Source organism: Cricetulus griseus, chromosome 3, assembly GCF_003668045.3.
Source record: "Cricetulus griseus strain 17A/GY chromosome 3, alternate assembly CriGri-PICRH-1.0, whole genome shotgun sequence".
Classification (NCBI taxonomy): domain Eukaryota; kingdom Metazoa; phylum Chordata; class Mammalia; order Rodentia; family Cricetidae; genus Cricetulus; species Cricetulus griseus.
The window spans coordinates 119282310-119303802 of NC_048596.1; the positions used below are offsets into that span (position 1 = coordinate 119282310).

General features: G+C 41.4%; 1 protein-coding gene across 7 annotated transcripts in view; it reads left to right on the forward strand.

The window, feature by feature from the left end:
* The window catches only part of Ntrk3 (neurotrophic receptor tyrosine kinase 3), a 368787-nt gene that overhangs the window by 245871 nt on the left and 101423 nt on the right, over positions 1 to 21493 (forward strand). For 2 of the 7 annotated variants that reach the window (XM_027408170.2, XM_035441378.1), the window contains 2 exons: positions 19380 to 19514; positions 21056 to 21174. The exons of 4 other annotated variants lie outside the window; for them this stretch is intronic. In XM_027408170.2, the coding sequence (XP_027263971.1) occupies positions 19380 to 19514; positions 21056 to 21174 (254 nt within the window). Of the gene's footprint in view, positions 1 to 19379; positions 19515 to 21055; positions 21175 to 21493 lie in introns of those variants that run through there. One more of the 7 variants, XM_035441379.1, reaches the window with a different exon arrangement.

Sequence of the window (21493 nt, forward strand, 5' to 3'; positions counted from 1 at the left end):
GAGAGGAGAGATATAGATAGAAAGAGACTGAGGGAGGGAGAGAGACTAGATAAAAATGTTAGGGTTTACATGGAGGTTTTGGACGAATGAGTGTGAATATACTAAAACCCACTGAACTGTTCTGTTTAAAAGAATGAAATTTGTGAAATATAAATTACACCTCTAGGACAGAACCTCTCCTAGTCGCTGGTCAGTTGGAGAGATGCCTGCACTTGAGCTTGCATGAGGCCCTCTTGTCCACTTGAGTGTTCTAGGGGACAGATGAGGGGCCGTCTTGAGAACTATGAGTACTGAGTATACAGGCACTGGACACGTGTTGGCAGTTGCGTGTATGTACATATTCACACACACACACACACACACACACACACACACACACACACACACACACGTGTGTATGTGTGCACATGCGCCCAGGGGTACATACATCTGGAGGCTACAGGTCTATGTTGATTATCTTCTTTAATTACTCTTCCACCTTGTTTTTTGAGGCAGGATCTCTCACTTGTCCTGGAGCTTGCCTATTAGACTAGACTCATGTTCCAGCAAGCCCCAGGGGCCCTTTTGTCTCTGCCTAGGATTAATTACAGGTGTGCACAGATGCATCTGGCTTTTTAATGTGAGTGTTGGGGATCTGAACTTAGATCCTTATCTTGTGTGGCAAGCACTTTACTGGTTAAGCCATCTCCCTACCCTCTAAGTGTCCACATTTGAACAATGAGTATGAATATATTAGTCTTTGTCCGTTGACTATCAGTAGCCTTCTTATTCTGAATCCAGTGACTTCAATTCTATTCCTGTACCACCCCCCTGGGAACAAGCAGAAGCATACATTCCCCACACTTTATCATTTAACACCAAGAATGCTGAATATAAAAAGAGTCTTTACAACTCTGTATAAAGACAGATAATTTGATGGGGAAAAAAAGTGGCCTAAATCTCTGGGTCATGAGCTGATTGTTAATCTAGTATTTCAATCGATATTCTTGGGTGGGATCTCAAAGAAGACAGTGTAAATGTGTCAAGGGCTATGAAATCATAAAATGCATTGTTCAAAATTTCCATCTCTCCTTTTATGACAAGGGGCATTTATATTACGTGACAAGTCTCTTTCTCATCTAAGTTTGGAGTTCCTTGAACACAGGTCTTGGTAGAGCATAGGTTCTAAGTGAGGTGTACTCTTCAGCCATAGTGTGATGAGGCTTGCATAACCTTCCTTGATAAATACCTACATGGCTCAACACTCGGGCAGTGGAATCTACAACAGGAAAAAAAAAAAAACTATGGGCATCATTTATTGTATGATACACTATCTCTGCAAAGCATCTGAGGAGTTTTGCAAGAACAAACATGGTGGTGCAGCAAGGTGAATGGAAATATTTGAAAATATGGGGAAAATAACAAAAAAGTAATAGAAAATAAGAACGGTGGCAAGGTTAGACTGTAAAGTTACCAGTAGCAAGACAGAGCCTACAGATTTGACTGTGGACTTGGTGATGGTCAAGCACAGTGTACGCATAAGTTACAGGTTGATGGTAAAGCAAGTCTATCTTTTCTAAGTATCCAAAAAGTAACTTTTCTTCCCCCCAGCACATTAAAAAGGCCAGGATGAGGATGCTGCAGCTTGCCGGTACCTTAATAATAGTAATTTATCAATATTATTAAGGGTGTTTGTTAAAACATTTTTTGAACAACAGCTTTATGAACAAACTCATTTTGTGAAGTGGTGGGTTGAGAATGGAGGAGAAAGGCTGTCAAAGCACTCAGGGTGTCTTGATATACACTGTCTGGAAGTAGAGAACCTTGGGGGAAGTCTAGTGTTGACTGTAGTAGAAATTGCCTTCCTCAGTGCTGTGCACCACTTCTGAGAGCCCTTGGCTCAACGTCTGAGGCCGGTGATGCTCCCCCTCCTCCCTAGCAAGGCTTTTCTTCCCAGACTTATTGGAACCTGATTATGTGAGGCAGTAAATCATTGAAGTCCAGAACAAATCTCATTTGACATTTTTATCTTGACTCTTCTGGGGGCCTTTAATTAGCATGATTGCTGTGGCGGCGATTGCTCCAATGGACTCTCTGTTGCTCATGGTTGGCATAATGGCTATTGAAGTTTCTCTAGTTACTATTTCTGGTCATCTAGGAAAGTCACTGATTAAAAGTAATTAAACTCTTTAATGGGGTATAATAAGGGGCTGTTAGTAGTGAGTTTACATGAATTTTAAAAATGCATTATAATATGCATTGATGTGGTTCTGAAAACCTCACTTCTAAGAGTGTGATACAGGTTGTGTGCTGCCATGGTTCCCACAGCTTTGGCACACAAAACCATGGCACACAGAGGCTCTGTGTGGGCACCTACAGCTGGTATAGCAACTGCCCCACAGCACAAGTAGCCAAGGTGTCTGTGGCCATGTTGCTTAGTTTGGTTCTCCCAGTCGCAGTAGGCAGATGTGAAATCCCCTGTTGTTCTTTATGGTCTATGGGCTTTGAGCAGAATTAGAACATGCTATGGTTGAAAACACAGAGTGGTTAGCACACACGGTCCTACATCACTTCCCAAAGTACAAGTGTCGGCGAAGTACAGGTTGCCATGTAATGCTTCCCTTACACATGTTATAGCAATAGTTCCTAACTAGGGTGATTCTGCCATCAGGGAACATGTAACAATGTCTGGGGGCATTTTTAATGGTTACAGTGAGGTGTGGGGAGCTATTACTGTCCAGTGAACAGAACCTAGGTCTGTTGGCAAACATCCTACAAGGCACAGATCAACCTCCAATGGCCATTAATAACCCAGCCCATGATGTCAATTGTGCTGGCATTGAGAAATGCTTCTCTGTCAAAGGTGACTTCTATATTTTGTGACAAAAATGCATAATATCTTTGTGTGAGAGAAGGCATGAAAGTTCAACTTGCATTTTGCCGATTAAAAACCTAAAGCTTTGTGATGTAGTAATGGGGCCATATCATTTGACTGATGGTCTCTTTATCAATTTTCCATTATTTGCACACATCACCTGGCATGATGTGAGCTTTGGGACCTCTATAAGTGTCCTAAGAGGGTGCAAGTCTTATCAAAATACCCATGCTACGGCTTTTCCAGGCTTTGTAACTAGGAAACATAGTGCAATTAATTACCAAGAAGCACTCTGATAGTGCCATGGTAAGGCTTGTTCATGTTTAATATTTGGGAAAGAGTAAGGCCTTTACAGTAGGCAAGAACATGATTGCCTTCACAGTCTAAAACCAGCTCAAACATTCAAATTCTTTGGGACCCTGATATTTATACAAAGTGTGACATGTGTTTTTGTGTGTGAAATAGGGAGGGTGGATGGGGTTTGGAATAAAAACACATGATCAGCCAGTCAGCATTCAAATGACAAGCAATCATCCTGTCTTTCAATATCTAAGTGTCCTGTTTGAGTATGTATTCAAGGCATGTATATTCCATGGCCTCTCAGCATAGTGGAATATCAAGTCAGAGAAGGTGGCACAGAGCCATGAATTCGTTGTTCCTGTGTTCACATCATCATTTCCTGGGAACATGGAAGGAGGTGTAGACTAGATGGGAAATATTCTACAGAGCTCAAGCCATTTTTTCTTGTCTTTTCACTCCGTTGTTTCCACCCTAAGCTCATGCATTGACTGTGTGGTTATACACTGCGTCAGGTCACTTTGTTGCATGTGACCAGGAACTGACATGCATTTCCTGAGCCCCTTAGGTGCAGTTTATATTGCACATGACCAGGAACTGACATGTGCTTCCCGAACTCACTAGGTCCAGAAGTGCAAGTGGCAGTACAAAGCCTCTGCTGGTATAAAATTGTCATACACATGTCACACATATTTGCAGCCTCTCTGGCCTCCAGGAAAGTATAGCCACCTCTATAATGCAGATGGGAAGACTGAGGTCACAATGGTGTTAGTTGTGTGTGACCACCACCTCAAAGTGTGGTGGAGAGTTTGCCCCTGTAATTGTTGCCACATCAATCACAGGAATGACATTTTACTCTGAGCTCCCCAGTCAAGGCGACTGTTGGCATCCCCATTTACAGAAGAGGAAACAGACCACTGAGCCTTGGCTGTGTTGCACTGCCTTTATCTTCTGCTGCCTGAAGTAGCAGCTGTGTTTAGGATGATAGAAAATACCAAGAATTCATGCGAAACACCAAATTTCCTAAAATAAACCAGTACCAGCCTTGGTTATTCCACTGGGTCTTATCAAGAAGAGAGAGCAGACTCGGGGCTACAGTGCTCACAGCTGAGAGTTGCCAGGATCTGAAAGTCCTGGTTTAAGGTTCCTAATACCTATTCTAAGTATTGATATACTTAGGGTTTTAAGCATGCACTCTGCAGTCTCTGCTGACTTATCACTGCTCCTATTTGAATCCTGCAATGTTATTAATGGTCCTATTGCTATTCACACTGAAGAATTTTGGAAAAGAATCCCAGACCCTATTTCGCTTCCCCCATCTACATTTAATCAATTGTCAAGTTTTAGATTTGCATAAATTCTGCCTTTGGCTTTCTTTCATATCCTCCCCCCTGAACTCTCCAATAATCTCATCACTATTTTATTGCTTGTCCGTTCTGGTACAGCCACCTTTAAAACCAAGTGTCAGCAGCTACAGCACCCAGGTCCAATAGTGCCTACTGTCCATTTTCATATAACTCTTGAGCTAAGATAAGGATGGTATTTACATTTTTAAATGGTTAGACAGATTCAAAAGAAGAATCATCCTTTTTAACATGTGAAAATTACATGAAATTCAAATTTCAGTGTCCATAAATAAAGTCAACTGGAACAGAGCCACTCTCATTCCCTCCCCATTGCCTGAAGATGCTTTCGCACTGCCATGGCAGAGCTGAGCAGTTGCAACAGAGACCGTATGGCTCACAAAAGCCTAAGATATTTATGATCTGGTGGCTTGCCCCCACTCTAAGCAGCACAGCCCAGCCTAGCCCCTGCTGGTCTTCCCTTTTTTCCTTGCATTTGGTCCATGCTTTCAAGTCACACTCTAAATCCTTCAGGACTCATCCATTGCCCAGACTCTTTATTGTCTGCCCTGAGTTAATCAACTCTGTGGTCTCTCATCCCATAGCATTCCCCTGAAGGAGGCTGTTTTGCTACTGCACTCCACTCCCAGGAATGTTCCACCACTCATCCTGAGCTGTACTCAGAATGCAAGGCCTTCTCTGCTGTCTTCTGACTGTTTCCACCTTCACTGTAGCACACCGTAGATGGAGGCACATGTTGTGTGAGGGTATTCTGGTGAATTTGCCTACACAGGATCTTCTTGGGTTACTCTATATATGGTGTGAGAATTTATAGGGCTTTTGTTCTCACACACATACAACATTGTTTGTTTTTAAAAGCAGGCAATGTATTTCAGCATCTGGAAATTGTTTTATAACATGCAGTAAACAGACCATTTGCCGTCAGTTGAAGATGCATTATTTCTTCCAAATCTGTCATGGCCATGTCTACGTCTATTGACCTATCATGTATCTGTCTTCATTTTTCTACCCACCTATCAGTCTGTCAGTCTTCCTCTATCTGTTTATTGATTTGTGCCAGTTCCTGCTTCTAACGTCTCTGCACAGTGTAGCTGCGGCATGGTCACACGATTGGTGATGTCCCATTTCTAGGAGATGATTAACAGCTCGTTCCCTACACAGTGGTCCTGTTCTCACCTACTGAGCCATTTCCCATTTCTCACTCACTTCTGTTCTATGTTCCAGGAACATTATATACCTTGCTTTTCTGGAAATGTAATCCCTCTTTTGGTTTTCTAGAAATGCCATAATAAAGTACCATGTTTTAGAGCAGAAGTAATTTAATATCCCATAGTTTCTGGGAGTAGAAATCCAAGCTATCAGTATGTTAGCAGGGCCATGTCCCCATTAAACGTTGGAGGATCAGATCCATCCCAGCTCTCTCCCAGACTTGATGCTTTACTGGCAGTCTTGGGTATCTCTCAAATGTCTTGCCTAGATCTCTGCCTTTGTGCTTATATAGTGTTTTCCCTATGTCCTTGTTCCTGTCTGTGCCTCTCTGTGTCTCTGTCTTTGTTTCTGGCTCTGCCTGATTCTGTCTCTCTGTCTCTCTCTTTCTGTGTTGTGTCGTGTGTGTGTGTGTGTGTGTGTGTGTGTGTGTGTGTGTGTGTGTGTGTGTGTGTACATGCATGTCCAAATCTCCCCTGGCTTATTATGTTTTTACAAGGACACAGTTTATATTGAATCTGATTCTGATTCCATCCTAATTTTTTCACATTGTTTCAAAATAAGGTCCCATTCTGAGGTCTTAGGGTCAATTGTACCAATAACCACCTTCTACTTGCCATGCTTTTCCATGCTTTGGAACTGTATCCCAATCTTTCTGTATTTCTTACTTCATTTTCCTCCCACTTGTGATCATGCTTTGTTCTTTCCTCTTACTAAATTCCATTAACTGCGGGTGGGTACCTCTCTAGATGCCACTCATATATTTCTCTTGTCACAATTATTTGTCACTGAGCCCAAGCGAGCTATGAAGTTCCCTCTTTTTTTCTCTCTCTCTTTTTATTTCCCCTGGCTCTTGGAAGGTTGATCCTCAGTTGTTTGCAAATGTTCCTCCAGGAAGCTTAGAAAGTTGCTGCTCTCACATTCTTGGCACTGGACTTTAGGTTTCTTTGGCTAACAAGTTTTTCTCCCTTGTTTTATTATTCTGTCTCCCTTTCCCTGACTATGTGTTCATGGGCATGTGGGTGCAGTATGTGTCAGTTATGTGCAGGTTTGGAACACAGTGAAAGCAGGCCTTTGAGGCCTGGGTAGGTGTCTATTTCAAGTTCTGTAGCTACCACAAATGATGAGGCTCTGTGATCCACCCCCCCACCCCAGCATGCATCACCCAGTCCCCTGCAAGCAGGTAAACATAATGAAGCTACTGTTTATTATTATTTTTATTTTGTGGTGCTGAGGATAAAACCCAGGACCTTGTACATGCTGGGAAAGTGATTCCTCCATTAAACTGCAATCCTAGCCCTAATACTTGAACTTTAATTTGAGTCTTTGGGGAGACTATAACAATTCCACTCCCACAATGGGTATTGTTTTTGTCTATCTGTGTGTTCTCCTTGTTTTTTAAAATAATGGTCAAGGGAAAGGCTCTCCATAGATGTTGCTCCTGACATGTATCTGTTAGATCTCTCTTTGCATCTTTCCCTTCTTGGTCATCTTCATTAAGCTGATTATTATCTCTAATCCTGAGACTCTGGAACCAGTAAAGCATTGTATAGGTTCATGCTATTTAATTTTTAGGGCTGTCAATGTAGAATCTGCCAGCTATCTGATTCTATTATCCCAGGCCCCGTTCTAAGATAATCTGCTTAAAATTGATACCAGCTAGGATTTGGACTTTACTGATTACATATCCTGTTAGACTCTGGCCTTGGCCTCTTGCTGACCACATCCTGCACAATATGGCCATGACCTCAAGAAAAATTGGGCATTCTGGGGTACCAGATGGGAATTGAGGTTTTTTGTTCTAAGGTCACACAATCGAGTTGGAAATAGGAGGTGTTGATGGTAAAGTAACATTTTTTGTGTTCCTCACAGAGTTATTTGGAGGCTAGCATAGTAATCATTTCTGATCCCTAAAATTGTTTTCAAATGTCAAGATAGTAAAGTAGGATTTGAGAATAATGTGATATATTGTTACATAGATTCGCATAGAGACAGAAATCAAATCACATGGTTCTACAAAACAAGTCTATTCTTTAAAAATATGGGTAATCTTGTCGGAAATAGAGAGGCTTAATTTTTCTTCTGCATATCATGCAGAGGGTTTAAGAGCAGAGGATCCTAGATGAAAAAGGCTGGCCTCAAATCTTGGTTCTGCATTTTATTAAAGGGAGATTTGGCATGAATTATTGAGCCCTTCCAACTTTAGTTTTCCCATCTACAAACTGGGTGTCATAACCATATCATGAGGACACTAGAAAAAGAGTATGAGGAATTCTATGGATGGCATTTACTTCATTGCCTGGGCAGGTGTAAATGATTATAGACATTGATTGTAAAGTGTTATTTATTCAAAAAAACTGATTGAGAGGTGAGAAGGAAACATATGAAAAGTTTTATTATAGTGCATATATTTAAAATGGTTTCAGACAATAGAACAAATAACATAGACATTCACAAATCACTACTAGGTGATCTAAAGATGATTTAAAGGCTGAGTAGGAATTGGATATGAAAATTAAGCTTGAAAATAAGTAACTAACTAGGAATGTGGCATTCCATAGGAGTGAGGACAGAAGTGGAAACGTGCAAGGCATGGTCAGTTTAAAGTTTAACTGAACCAGAGGGTGTGAAGGGGGGAAGAAAGGATAAAGCTGGGATGGTTGCTGAAAATAGGATATGGAAAGACTGAGGTGGCTGCCGGTTCTTGTGAGGGGATTGATGCAGGGGCACTTTCTCACAGAAAGCTTCTGAACAGAGTAGTGGATGGTTGAATGTGTTGTCTTCCTGACACAATTAGATATTGGTATGTGAGATGAACTGATATAATGAATGGAATCTGGGAAATGTGTTAAGAAGCCCCCAAATAGTGACCTTAAAGTAGGAGTGGGTGGTGGGAAAGCATGAGATGACACTTGGTAGGATGTGCCATGTTTCGGTTGTTGATCTGAGTGCTTTTATTTTTTTTATAAGAACATTTGTGACATAAATATCCTTATGTAACAGCAGGGAAATTAAGGCTCAGAGAAGTTAAATAATTTCCTCAGGGCTTTGAGGTCACATACAATCAGTTGGCAGTAGAGAACAGGGATCTGAAAGCCAGGTCAGTCTGTCTCCACATCTTTGTGTTATTCTTTTACAATGTAGGGATTGAAATGTGTACATGAAATATTCCAAAATAAACACCTTAAACCTAACATTTAATTAGATACAGGAAATAAGGAAGACACTGACAAGAAATGAGGATGGCTCCAAGTGTTTGTGTCTGGGTAATTATAAAGGTGGTGGTGACTTCAAATAGTTGGCTTTTTAGACATAGAGATTGATTTTGATTGGGTACAGCTTGAGATTCTGCATTTCCTGAAATCTCCTAGTGCTGCTGCTGTGGATGTTGCTGCTGGTAGTGGGAGGATTGGTGATTTCACAATGAAACTTTGAGTATCCAAGGGTAAAATAACCCTTGAGAAGCTATCACTGAGAATGGATGAAGTAGGGAAGCCAATAGAAAGGACAGACAATGGCTGGAGCTGTGCACTGTTAGGTACTGGGAGTCAGGAAGCCATCCTGTGCAGCAGGATCAAGTTGAAAAGGGGTGGAGAAATATGGTCATGGGGCCAACATTGGTAATCTGCAAAGGCGTGTGTGTGTGTGTGTGTGTGTGTGTGTGTGTGTGTGTGTGTGTGTGTGTGTGTATCTGTTTTATTTCTATGAAAAACTAGAATTTGCATTATGGAAGGGAAAATGTAAATATTCAGTAATAGTTGATATTAGGGTTGGAACTAAATCATGAGAAACCTTGATACTTAGATGAACTAAGGAAGTAGGATGGCACAGAATAGAATAGTGACATGCAGGGCATTGCTTAGGTTAGGATCTATTAAGTTAGAAACTTGTTGTGTGGACATGTCAAAAGGCAGAGGTGACATATGTAGATTTCTGTGAAAAAGTAAATAGAATAGGAATGGCTTTAAGATGCTGGAGATAATGATAATTATGGAATAGGGGTTGTAGTCTAGAGAACATGTTAAAATGTCTCCAAACAGTGACCCTAAAATAGGAGTGAGTGGCGAGAAAGCATAAGCTTGGTGAAATGGTCATGTTTTAGCTGTTGGCCTGAGTGCATTGTAGTGAGAAAGGGGATTGGATGGGAAGTATCAGTGAAAAGAGTTAATTTTGTTACCAAGGAAATACATTTTTTTTCCTTGAATGCAGAAGGAAAGCAAAATGACTGGGCTTCGATCCAGATGGTACAGTAAGTTCATGCTTAGTGTACCTTCTCTGCACCAAATATATAGCAATAACTGAAAACAGGAGACTTGGCCGGTCAGCAAAACAAGCAATAACCTTGTAACCAGAAATGGCACGGAAATAAAAGATGATGAGCAGAGGACCATTTGTTCTCATGATGTGATCAAAGTCTGGAAGCAAACATAATGGCAATATTTGTATTTATCTCTGGAGGGATCTTCAGAAATGTACATGCTTCAGATTGCTCAGAGATCAGAATAAGAGCCCCTTCTCCAAGTCACACACTGGAGACACAGATGACTATAGAAAATAATGGTGTCCCCAAGGGAATAATGTGCTTCTCTCTGGAAGCACAGCTAATAGGAATTTCTGAGCCTGAGGAGTAAAGGGAGAAGAGATAAAGGTTCTGCTTTTTGGGTCCTTCACTCTTGTTTAAGGCTGTTGTGCTGTATTCCCAGTATTGTCCTGTAGGGGCTCCAAGCTAATATGGGATTTTGTTCAAAAGCTCCAAAAGGCTACCTGGAAACAACATTAGCAACAAATTAGAAAATACAGGAGACCAGAAAGGGGGAAAACATAGAAGAAGATCAGGAATATGTTCCCATTCTCAAGGTAAATTGTAATATAAAATCATGAACTATGTAAAATATCCAGCGATAAAGATGATAATGACTTTACTTTCATTCAAAAGTAATCTGTAATTCTTAGCTAATACAGTAAGAGGAGAAGAAAAAAAGACTTGTAATGCGAGAGTTGACAGTCCTTATTGTGAATGGTGTATGCTCAGAATATCAAAGGGTATTTGTAAATGAACTGTTACAACTTACTAAGGTGTTCTACAAAATTGATAAAACATAATAGATAAACAAGAATACATACATTTCTGCCCATATAGTTCTGTAACACCGACACCCAGGAGGCTGAAAACAAGCCTATACTTCATATTGAATTCCAAGTCAGCCTGAGCTACACAGTAAGACTATTTAAAAATCAAAACAATGGCCGATAAGATAATACAGATGGTTACGGGGTTGGTGGCAAGTTTCATGACCTGAGTTCAATCCCAGGAACCCACACGGTAGAAAGAGAGAATTTACTTCTGGAGGTTACCTTCTAACCTCCACACAAGTACCAAGGCACATGCCCTTTCCTCCAAACAAGCAAATGTTTTAAGAACAACAACAAAAGCATATTACCTCAGCACAATCAGAAATACTAACCTACAACAAATAACATCTGGCAAACATGAAATAAGATAAAACATATACATTAAAAAGTATAAACACAGCAAGAGATGTGCCAACTTCTATATTACTGTGGGATAAATATAAGACAGTAATGAGTATAAAATGATTATGTGAGGCATTCTGAAAATACAGGCATGTACGGATAATGTGCATATAGGCTATAGGCTACATTTCCAGCACTACAAGAAAATGAAACCACAAAAATAGAGTAAAGTTGATGAATGAAAGCTACATACAGCAATGCAAGATAGTGTCCATTAGCTGGGCAGTGGTGGTGCACATCTTTAATCCCAGCACTCGGGAGGCAGAGGCAGGCAGATGTCTGTGAGTTTGAGACCATCCTGGTCTACAAGAGCTAGTTCCAGGATAGCCCCCAAAGCCACAGAGAAACCCTGTCTTGAAAAACCAAAAAAAAAAAAAAAGTGTCCACTGTTTCTGAATATGGTAGTATACACTTGTAAGCCTGACACATAAGAAGTTAATGCAAGAGGATCTGGAATTCAAGGTCATCCTGCCACATAGCTACAGTAACTAGATAGTTGGATGTACAACAGACAGGTATGGGAATCTGGATTTTTGTACATGTCAATGTAAATTAGTATGCAAGGGAAAACTATGCAGTAAAATAAAGTAATAGTGTTATATCAGCCACAAAACAACTAATAACATGAGTGAATAGTAATACAAAAAGTTTTTTGTTAGTTTTCACCAAGCTTCGTATTTTAAAGTAGTTTTTGATAGTCAGTAAAGTTTCAATGGGTGGTTAATGGCCTTGTGTTCCTCCTTCATTGTAATCATCCTCTGTTATCAGGACACACTCATGATCACCAAGAAACCAGTGCTGGTACAGTCCCATTAAGTAAAGGCAATGCTATTCTGATTTTATGATCCCCTGCCCCAGTGTCTTTTCTCTGACCCACACTGCATTTAGTGACCAGGTCTCTTCAGCCTCATTGGCCAGGTTTTATATAGAATGTCTATCACTTTAGGCTTATCACCTGGGGTGTTGGCTTTGAGGGAGGAATAACTTAGAGAGGCAGTATTGTTGTTAATCACAACATGTCAAGATATACACTTACAACAAGTGGGTGGCCATGGGGATGTTAACCCTGGTCACCTGACTAGGATGTTTGCCAGGTTTTCCACTGCAAAATTGCACAAGTCCCTCTTTCCCTCATGCTTAAGGTATTCACCAAGAACAGCATGTCCCACATCCTCAAGTGAAGAGCCCCCACATTAGAATTCTTTTGTACAGAATATAGGCATGCAATAAGAGAATAAGATTTGACTTTGAGAAGGGAAATAGTCCTTGAAATAGATTATAAAAAACATGAAGTGAAAGATTAATGTATTTGAGCACATCATTATTTTTTCATAGCTCAGTCTTATCTGAAACTTGTTGCAATTCTTCTGCCTCAGACGCTAGAGTGCTGGGATTACAAGCATGTGCCAACAGACCCAGCATATGACTACATTAATTTACATCCTAAAATCCTTTGACCTTTATACAAAGTTAAAAGAGAAGCAGTAGACTAAGAGAACACATTCCAGTATGTGTAGCCAGCAGAGAATTTGCATATGGAATAAATAAAAGTCCCCACAAATAACAGAAGGGTAACACCTCAGAAAGCCATGTTGAAATTACAAGGTAATATCTACCACTCATTAGTTTGGAAGGACAACTGCTCAGTAATATTGGGTATGGAATTACAGGGCAAGATGTTCATCCATTTAGTGATTACAGGGATGTGAGTTGTATGAACTTTGGGAAAACATTCAGCAGTAGAGTAGAATTAAGAATTGATATACTCCAAAGAACAGCCTCAAAAGATGTGCTTCTCAAATGTTTCTGTGCACAGGGATCACAGGAAAAGCTTGTTAAAATGCAGATGTCGATTCAGTGATCTGGAAGCACCTTTGTTTCCACCAAACTCCCAGCTGTTGCTAACGCTGCTGCATCACGCACTGCAGTTGAGAAACAAGGCTCTAGAGCAGAGAGAGTAAATTGTGCCAGTTTGACCCCTGCCTGCTTTCCTAAATGAGGTTTCTTTGGGGGGATGTGTTCTGTTTACTTTTTGTCTGTAGCTGCTTCCAGGCCACACTGGCAGAATTTGGTAGATGCAAAAGGAACTATACAGTATCCATAGCCTAAAATATTTTCTATTAGGCCCTTTACAGGAGAATTGCTAGCTATTGTTCCAGAGTGTCGATGTCATATATGTGTAGACTTTTGTCATAACAATTATTGTGACTTTTTTGAATATTAGAAAAATAAAAAGAACTAGGAGTTGATAGAACTGGAAATAATTTGTAACATTAACACAATGAATGCCATCAATTAAAAATCAATAAATGAAGAACTGGGGATATAGCCCAGTGGTAGAATACTTGTTTACCATTCCTGGCAACATAGAAAAATAAAACAGCAATAAAACAAATAACTAAGTAAAGTTAATAGATGAAAACCAATGTGTTGATACCGGAAAGCATCCTGTTTTGCTGGGTTTGGTAGGGGAAGCCTGTAACCCCAGTATTTGAGGGGTATGGACAAGGATCAGGACTGCAGGTCATTACCTTTATGTTTCAGAGGAAGAATACCCATCAGAAAGCAGTCGAAGGGAGAAAAGAATCTATTTTAGCTTCCAGTTTGGGAGAGGTAGAGTCTGTCAATATGGCAAAGGCATGACGACAGTTAGGGAAAGCATGACCACAGGCACAGGCAGCTGGCTGATCATATGATTATTCTTTTGTCCACACACAGGAAGGAGCAAGTGAGAGGGAGGGAGGGGCTGGAGAGATAGGAAAGGGAGCGGGGCAATATAATACAAGCCCACTCCCAGTGATACACTTACTCCAGCAAGGCTCTACCTTCTACAGGTTCCTTAGCCTTCCCAAAGAGTGCCACTAATTGGGTGCAAAATATTCAAGTCCATGAGTTTGTGGAGACCTTTGTCATCCAAACTACTACATTCTTCAGTTACATAGTAGCAAGTTGGGGACTGGCTTAACTAAATGAGACCTTGTCTAACAAAATAAAAATCAGTCTCATTTTCTTTTTTGGTTTTTCGAGACAGGGTTTCTCTGTATTGCTTTGGAGGTTGTCATGGAACTTGCTCTGTAGACCATGCTGGCCTCGAACTCATAGAGATCCACCTGCCTCTGCCTCCCGAGTGCTGGGATTAAAGGCATGGGCCACCAATGCCCGGCTCATTCTCATTTTCAAGTACAAAGACTTTGCAAAGCAATAGTACCTGGCCATCGGTGGTGCATAGGTAGGAGTACAGGTGTCACTCATCTACTTCAGAGTAGTTAGGAGAATCAGGATGTTAGATGCACACAGGTGAGTTTGTGGTCTTTTTTCTAATAGGCTGTCTTCCAAAGAACTGAAGAGAAAATACCAAAATGTTAAAAATTGTTAATGCTAGGCATTGGGCACAGAGTTTTGATATTCTCTACACTTTACTGATATTTTAAACATTTGAAAAGAGTCCAAAGAATCAAAACAGGAAAAAGCATACTTAACATAAAAGATAGTTTGAAGTGAAGGAAAGAAATGTTGATAGTCTCTTAATACCTGAAGTTTTCTTTCCTCTCAATTGATCATGAAAAAAAAAAAAGCAATGCCCAATGGCCTCATGTTATCTCCTACATAGGAATTTTTGAGGATAGTAGAGAATATCTCTATGATATTATTTTACAGAGCATGAACTTGTTTGGCCCTTAAAGGCGACTTCATTCATGTCATGGGGTGGGAGAGATTTTTACCTTTTGGGGGTCTAGGAGTTCACTCATGTAAGCCAAGATCAGCCTATTGTTGGGACAGTCTTAGTAATGCCAACGACACTGTTTCCCAGCATGCATTTTCCATTTTGTGTGAATTCTTCTAGTACTCCTTAGGCATGAGCTGAGAGTGCCAAGATTCTCCCAGGACTTCTGCTGTGTTCTGGGTACTTTATCTCACCAAAACTTGGTTGCTTTCCCATGTGACTTCCATGGGCATGCCTGCATGAGGGGAATGACTTAGCCTTAGCCCCTTTCTTCTGAACCATATTCATACAGCTGGAACCAGATTTGGCATTGCAGGTCGGGGGGGGGGGCAGGAAATCTCATTCTATACTTTTCCACCAGTATTGTGGCTACTTTACAGAAAAGGGCACCCTATATTAAAGCCAGGGGACCGTGTTCAGTATTCTTCCATGAAACATATGGCAGAGATATCACTGGCTCAAGTACATTTCAGTATCCTGTAGAAGCCTTTGCAACGTGTAATTATGATATTGATATATCCCAGGAAATATAACAGCTATATTTAAAAACTAAAAGACTGTTTTTTTTCACTTACCTTATTCATATCAGGCACTTCAGACAATATAATTGTCACATTCACTTCTAGCAGTGGTGTTTTTGGTAGGCCCTAATATATTTTCTTTTTCCTAAGAATTAATTACATTTATTTAGAGTGTGTGTGTGTGTGTGTGTGTGTGTGTGTGTGTGTGTGTGTGTGTGCGTGTGTGTGTGTGTGTGTGTGTGTGTGTGTGCGCGCGCACGCATGCACACTCACACGTAGGATCAGAGACCAACTTGTATGAATTATTGTTCTCCTGTTATAATGGTTCCAAGGAATTAATTCTGGTCCTTAGGCTTGGATGCAAGCATCTTTACCTGCTGAGCCATCTTACCAGCCAAAATGTATATTATTATTGAGAACCTCATTTCTTAACACAGTACCCTCCTATGCATATGACTGTGTTCCTGAGTGGTCTGCTATCTTTTGAGATGACAGGCTTGATCTTCTTCCATAGAAGGACTTTCTTTGTAATTGTCAATCATGACCAGAGATTAGCTTTGTTTCAAAGGGACAGGCGGTTAGTGCTGCCTGCCATTCCCTCCATAGTGTTCTTAAATGTACAGGCAAGGTCTAATGACTGCTAAGTATCAGTCTTAGGTGGGAAGACTGAGTTGAGGAGCCCACAGAGTGGTGGGACATGGTGAACTTGGAACCATATGGCTGCTCCACAGTGCACGGCTACCGTCTGCCTCAGGTGATGATTACTGTGTAGAAATATTGGTTCAGCTTTTCCAGAGCCCTTATATTTTTAAGACAAGCTACAAATAGGGATGTTTTAAGGGTAAAGTCTAAATTTTAAATGCTGGAAAGTAAAACTTTGATTTTTTTTTATGAATTCACTTGTTTTGGATGGGAGGAGGAGAGGAAGAAAACATTGAGTAGGGGGTGAGAATATGAATGAGCGTGAGCACATAACTACAGTTCCAGGGCCATTCATAGCCAATGGGCTAGGCTTGCTAGCTTGAACTACAGAAGGGAAGATGAGTTTTAATCCATCTAGTCTGAAGCCAGCAAGGCTGAGATTTGAGACTTGACAGCTTGAGCCAACACTTCTGGACTTTTATTGAATTTGATTATAGGAGAAGAGAGATCTTAGATTCCAAAGAACAACTGCCCTAGAGAAGTAAAGGTCCAGCCTGACACAGTCATAACCCATAGTCCCCAAGGACATTGTAGTGATCCTCTCCCCAGGAATTGGAGGAGATAACACATAGGGAGAAAACAAAGCAAGAGACATTTACATAGGGTTGAACTTTTCTTCAACATTGTGAACTCTGTTCACACAGTGTCTAGGTCAGGACACTGGACATATCTCCCCCTGCACTATGTTTGTCTTTCCCACTCTGTGTAATCATGGCTGTCCTGCAAATTGTTCCTCTCTCTAGATTCCTACTGCCTCCTCTTCATAGGCTAGTTTACCAAGTGTGGTTAACATTTAGATGGAGTTTGGGACTCCTCACTGGGAGGCTCCAATCCGAGCAACGTGTTCCCACCAGAGTGATGGGGATCCAGGAAAAAGCTGGTCTGTGATGTGTTGTATGAAGGAAGGGGCATGACATGGGATTACAGAATCAGTTTGTGAGGATAGAAACCAGTCCTCTTCCCAGGGATTGCTGGAGGGAACAGGTTCCTCTCCCTGGAGAATATCCTAGCTTGGCTTTCCCTCTAACACTTATTCATAAGAACTGGTTTTTCAGCAAGGAGTCTTCTTTCCAAGTAGGTAATTTAAAATATTTTGGAGTTAGAAAGATATGGATTCAAATTCAAATTGCTATAAAATAACATTAGAATTTTTGAAAATATGATTGAGTTAATACTGTACAATTTTTAGGATTTTGGAGGGTAATCAATTAACTGTATACAATGGCTGGTATGATAATGAATCTTTGGATTCCAGGGTGATAAGTATGTCTGTTTAAGGGGGCTTTTCCACAGGCTCTTTCTTTATCCCAGGTCTGCTGGAATTGTGGATCAATAATAGCTTACTAATTCTCACCGTTGGAGAAAGGAGAAGAGATTGACACAAGAATGGCGCTCTGACTAGGGTAGGGTAGACCTCCTTCCAGAATTGTCCTGGCTTCGGTGTCCCTTTTTGGACTTTAATACCAAAGCCCTGTGTATTTCAGCTCATTCTTGTGATATAACAGCTCTAAGGTGACAAACGCATTTGAAGAGGATAGGAAAGTTATCAGTGGTACCTAAAATAAGCAAATTGTGTGTAGGCTAGATGACAAAGGGGAACAGAAGGAGAGGCCCTTGGGCTTCCAAAGTTAGATGAAGAAAGTGTAGGCAGGAGACACAGGAAAAATGCTCACCACTATAGATGTTAGAGAGCGGGAGGCAGCTGCTAGTCAGTCTGCAGGGTTGAAACCTCAGCAGGAATTGATGCTTGGGGTTTTTACAACTGTTGGGAAACAGACAGGTTTGAGATTCTGGACTTCATTTTGCATTTTGCACAGCCATAGGAACTAGCATTTCCTTGCTGCTGAGAATATGGAGAACTTGGCCATGCAGATTTCTTGGTTCACTGCGGGTAGGTTCCAAAACCCCTTTCTCCATCCTTTGGGTGTTCCATTTCCCTTTCCTCCTCTTCGCCTCCCTTAGAACTCCCTCCCTTTCCTGGAACAATCCTAGAATTTCTGGCTGGTTTCTCAGACTTTGACAATCCCTGATGTGCAGGCTGTGTTCTGAATTACAGAGGGTCTACAAGTTCCCTCATGCTGGATGACTGACTCTGGGGAGAGCCGCTGACAGATATAGGAGTTTATTGTTGGGCCACCACCTGTGGGCAAGGCCTTCTTAGGGCATGTGTTTGTCTCTGTCAGGCCTTCTCTCTTCCCATCTAGCCATTTCCTTACATCTCCGTGGTCCAGGACTTCCCTGCCCTCCTCTGAATATATGTCTTCCCTTCATTTTCTGGGGTTGTTATGAGGAGTGTTGGGGGTGCAGGAGTTTGGATTGGTGCCTCTCACGTTATCGAGCTTCAACTTTTAGAATCTTGGAAAGGCTCCACCCAGGACAGAGTTCCAGAGAAAACAAACTTCAAATCCTAGCTCATATGGGAAAATGTTCATGTTTACAGAGGCAGCTTTAGGGACCTTGGCAGGGACTGAGGCAGGTTTGGCCCTGGTTTGTATAGGATCTGACATGGAGCATTCCTGAGCCCATGGATGTTGCCTGGTCTCTAGAGGAGAGATCTCTCAGGAACTGCAATGACATCACCTTCCTGAGTCCTGTAGCCCTAGAATCTCCATGGAAACTGTAACTTCTGCTGTTCCAAAGGTTTTTAACCCTCGTAATGACAGGAGAGATTGGAAGGAGCCATCCCCTCTATCTCATCCTCACCCCCATCACATCACTTCCCTCTTGGACATGTTTTTTCTGTGGGATACAAAGCCAGAAAGGGGATCTAGTGCCCAGCAGAATCATCTCCCAAGTCATAAAACTCTTCCACTCCAAGTCAGAAATGGTACACAGGATATTTACAATGGGAATAGTTTGGGGGTGTTAAACCTAATAAAGGGAATGACTGATGGGCAATCAGGTTAGAAAAATGATTGGGAAAAATTCATGGTGATGGCAAATATTTCTTCCCTGACTCCCAACTTGATGAATTTGATAATGCCACTGTGTGATACTCAGGAAAATGATTAGATTTTATACATAAAATGAATCAGGCAAAGCAGTGTGGATACAGGCGCTGGGAGCACTTGATTCTGTTTTTGGCATTGTGCTTTTAAGAAAAATCCCCCAAGGTTTTGCACTTGGGGTTTAATACTGACATTTAATAATGCCCCCATGTCTGCCTCTTCTGCCAGGGGTCTTTTCAAACCTAGACAATCATGGGATATTAAACTTGAAGGACAATAGAGATCATCTAGTCCCATCAACTCACTATATATATGAGGAACCTGAGGTCCAGAGTGGGGATGTGTCTTACCCGAGGTCACATGGTGAGTTGCCTCCTTTGACATCTTTGTATGAAGTAAAGACCCCTCCCCTACTGGTTTTGATTCTTGAGACCCAAAGACCCATAAGTTCCCATGTGTCTCAGAAGACTAGGTTTAGGCTAGGTGTCCAGATTTGGATTAGTACTCAAGTCCCTTGAGTGAGAAGGATCTCTTTCAGAGGAGGATGCTTCTTTAGGCTAAGATGAGGGATGTAGGAAAACAAGAGAGGGGCCATGGCCTAAATAGAAACAATGGTATCATAAACATTCTCGGAAGGCTGCCCAGACTTCTGGACATCCTGTCCTCCCATGTGGCATGTGAGATCCCCTGCTTGGGGTTTAGCACAGAACAACTATCACAGTTCATGGAAAACTGACACTCCTTTTAACATACCACGCATAAGGGAGATACCCTCTGTTTTTATAAACTGATCTCACTACCTGAAGACAGATGTAACAAAACAGCCAAAATGATTCATCCCTGCTTTGACCATACTATGTCCTATTCAGGGAGAGTAGGGGAAGTCTCAACACAGTTGAACTCTGTTTTACTCTCTCCCCATCATGTATGCCCAATACTCTTGGGACCATTGTGCCCTCTATACACACACACACACACACACACACACACACACACACACACACACACACACACACACGGCTTTTGTAGAATGGTGATGTTTCTTTGTTTACCTGCTCTCCATAGGCCTTTTTACAATCTGGGATTGCTTGAGCAATCTTTTTCTGGAATTTGATTAGGAATACCCATGTCTCTGGACATCCTATTCTGTCCTTAGATATATGGCCAGAGAGGAACCAAGCTGTCATGGAAGTTTTCTGTTCTCGAGGCAGCTCATGACCTTGTGGCCAACTATGCTATGTACTCCTTCATAATGTCTCTAGCCCCTGTAAGACCATGGAATTATGGGAAGGTCGAGTTTTCAGCTGTCATTTTCTAAGCCTTGAAAAGTCAACGAGAAAGCAAGCGTAGGCTTGAGAGTATAGCATTCCTTACCTCTGTGTAGATGAGAGTGGTAAGAATTTATTTCTTAGAATTAGACCCCTAATGATGTTGTTCTGGTAAAGTTGAGCCTTCTTTCCCACCTCCTCTGGGAATACTAGTGTGCACACACACAACCCTTTGCCCACCTCCCCAGTAGCTCATTGACAGGGTTTCTTCCTCCCAGAAATATGACTCATCCCTTAGATGAGTCTGCTCTACCTCTTCCATGACAGTCCTAAGTCAAACTCTCAATGTAATGTAAATGCTCACTCTCCTTTCTCGGCTCAGTGAAGGCCCCAGCAAAATAGAGTTTTAAGCACACTTGTTTTAAGTTACCCCCAACCCCTGTCCTTCCCTTCTGCTGGCTATTCATTTTGGCTATTCCATATAAATATATATCTGTAGCTATAGCTCTAGATTTTCCCCTTTCAAGTTCCCTCTCTGTTTCCCCTCTTAGTTTTGATCTTCTTTGGGGGTTTTGGTTTTTACTTTATTTTGCTTTTTTCTGTTTTTCTGTTTTTTTTCTTTTTGTTTTTTTATAGGTTTCAGAGAAATTATGTTGAATCCAATAAGCCTTTCCGGACATTCCAAGCCTCTTAACCATGGCATCTATGTTGAGGATGTCAATGTTTATTTCAGCAAAGGACGTCATGGCTTTTAAAAAAAAAAAAACTCCTTTTAAACCTCCTTGTTCTGATGTCACCTTGGTAGGATGGGCCCTCTGAGAGGTTGGAAGCTCTAGGTATTGTTCTTTTTGGATCCAGGGATGCTAAGTAGAAACTGCATGAGCCACCAGTGCTCCAGCACCCTTTACCACCACTGAGATGGGTATGTCTCCCATGGACCACTGGCAGGTTGCCCCCTCCCTCCAGTCATCACTGTGTTCCTTTTTCTCCGGGCCTCCGAGGCAGCTCCTACCAACATCTTTAGAGCCAATAAAGAGAATACAAACCCAAGCACCAGGAGCTACATTTTAAACA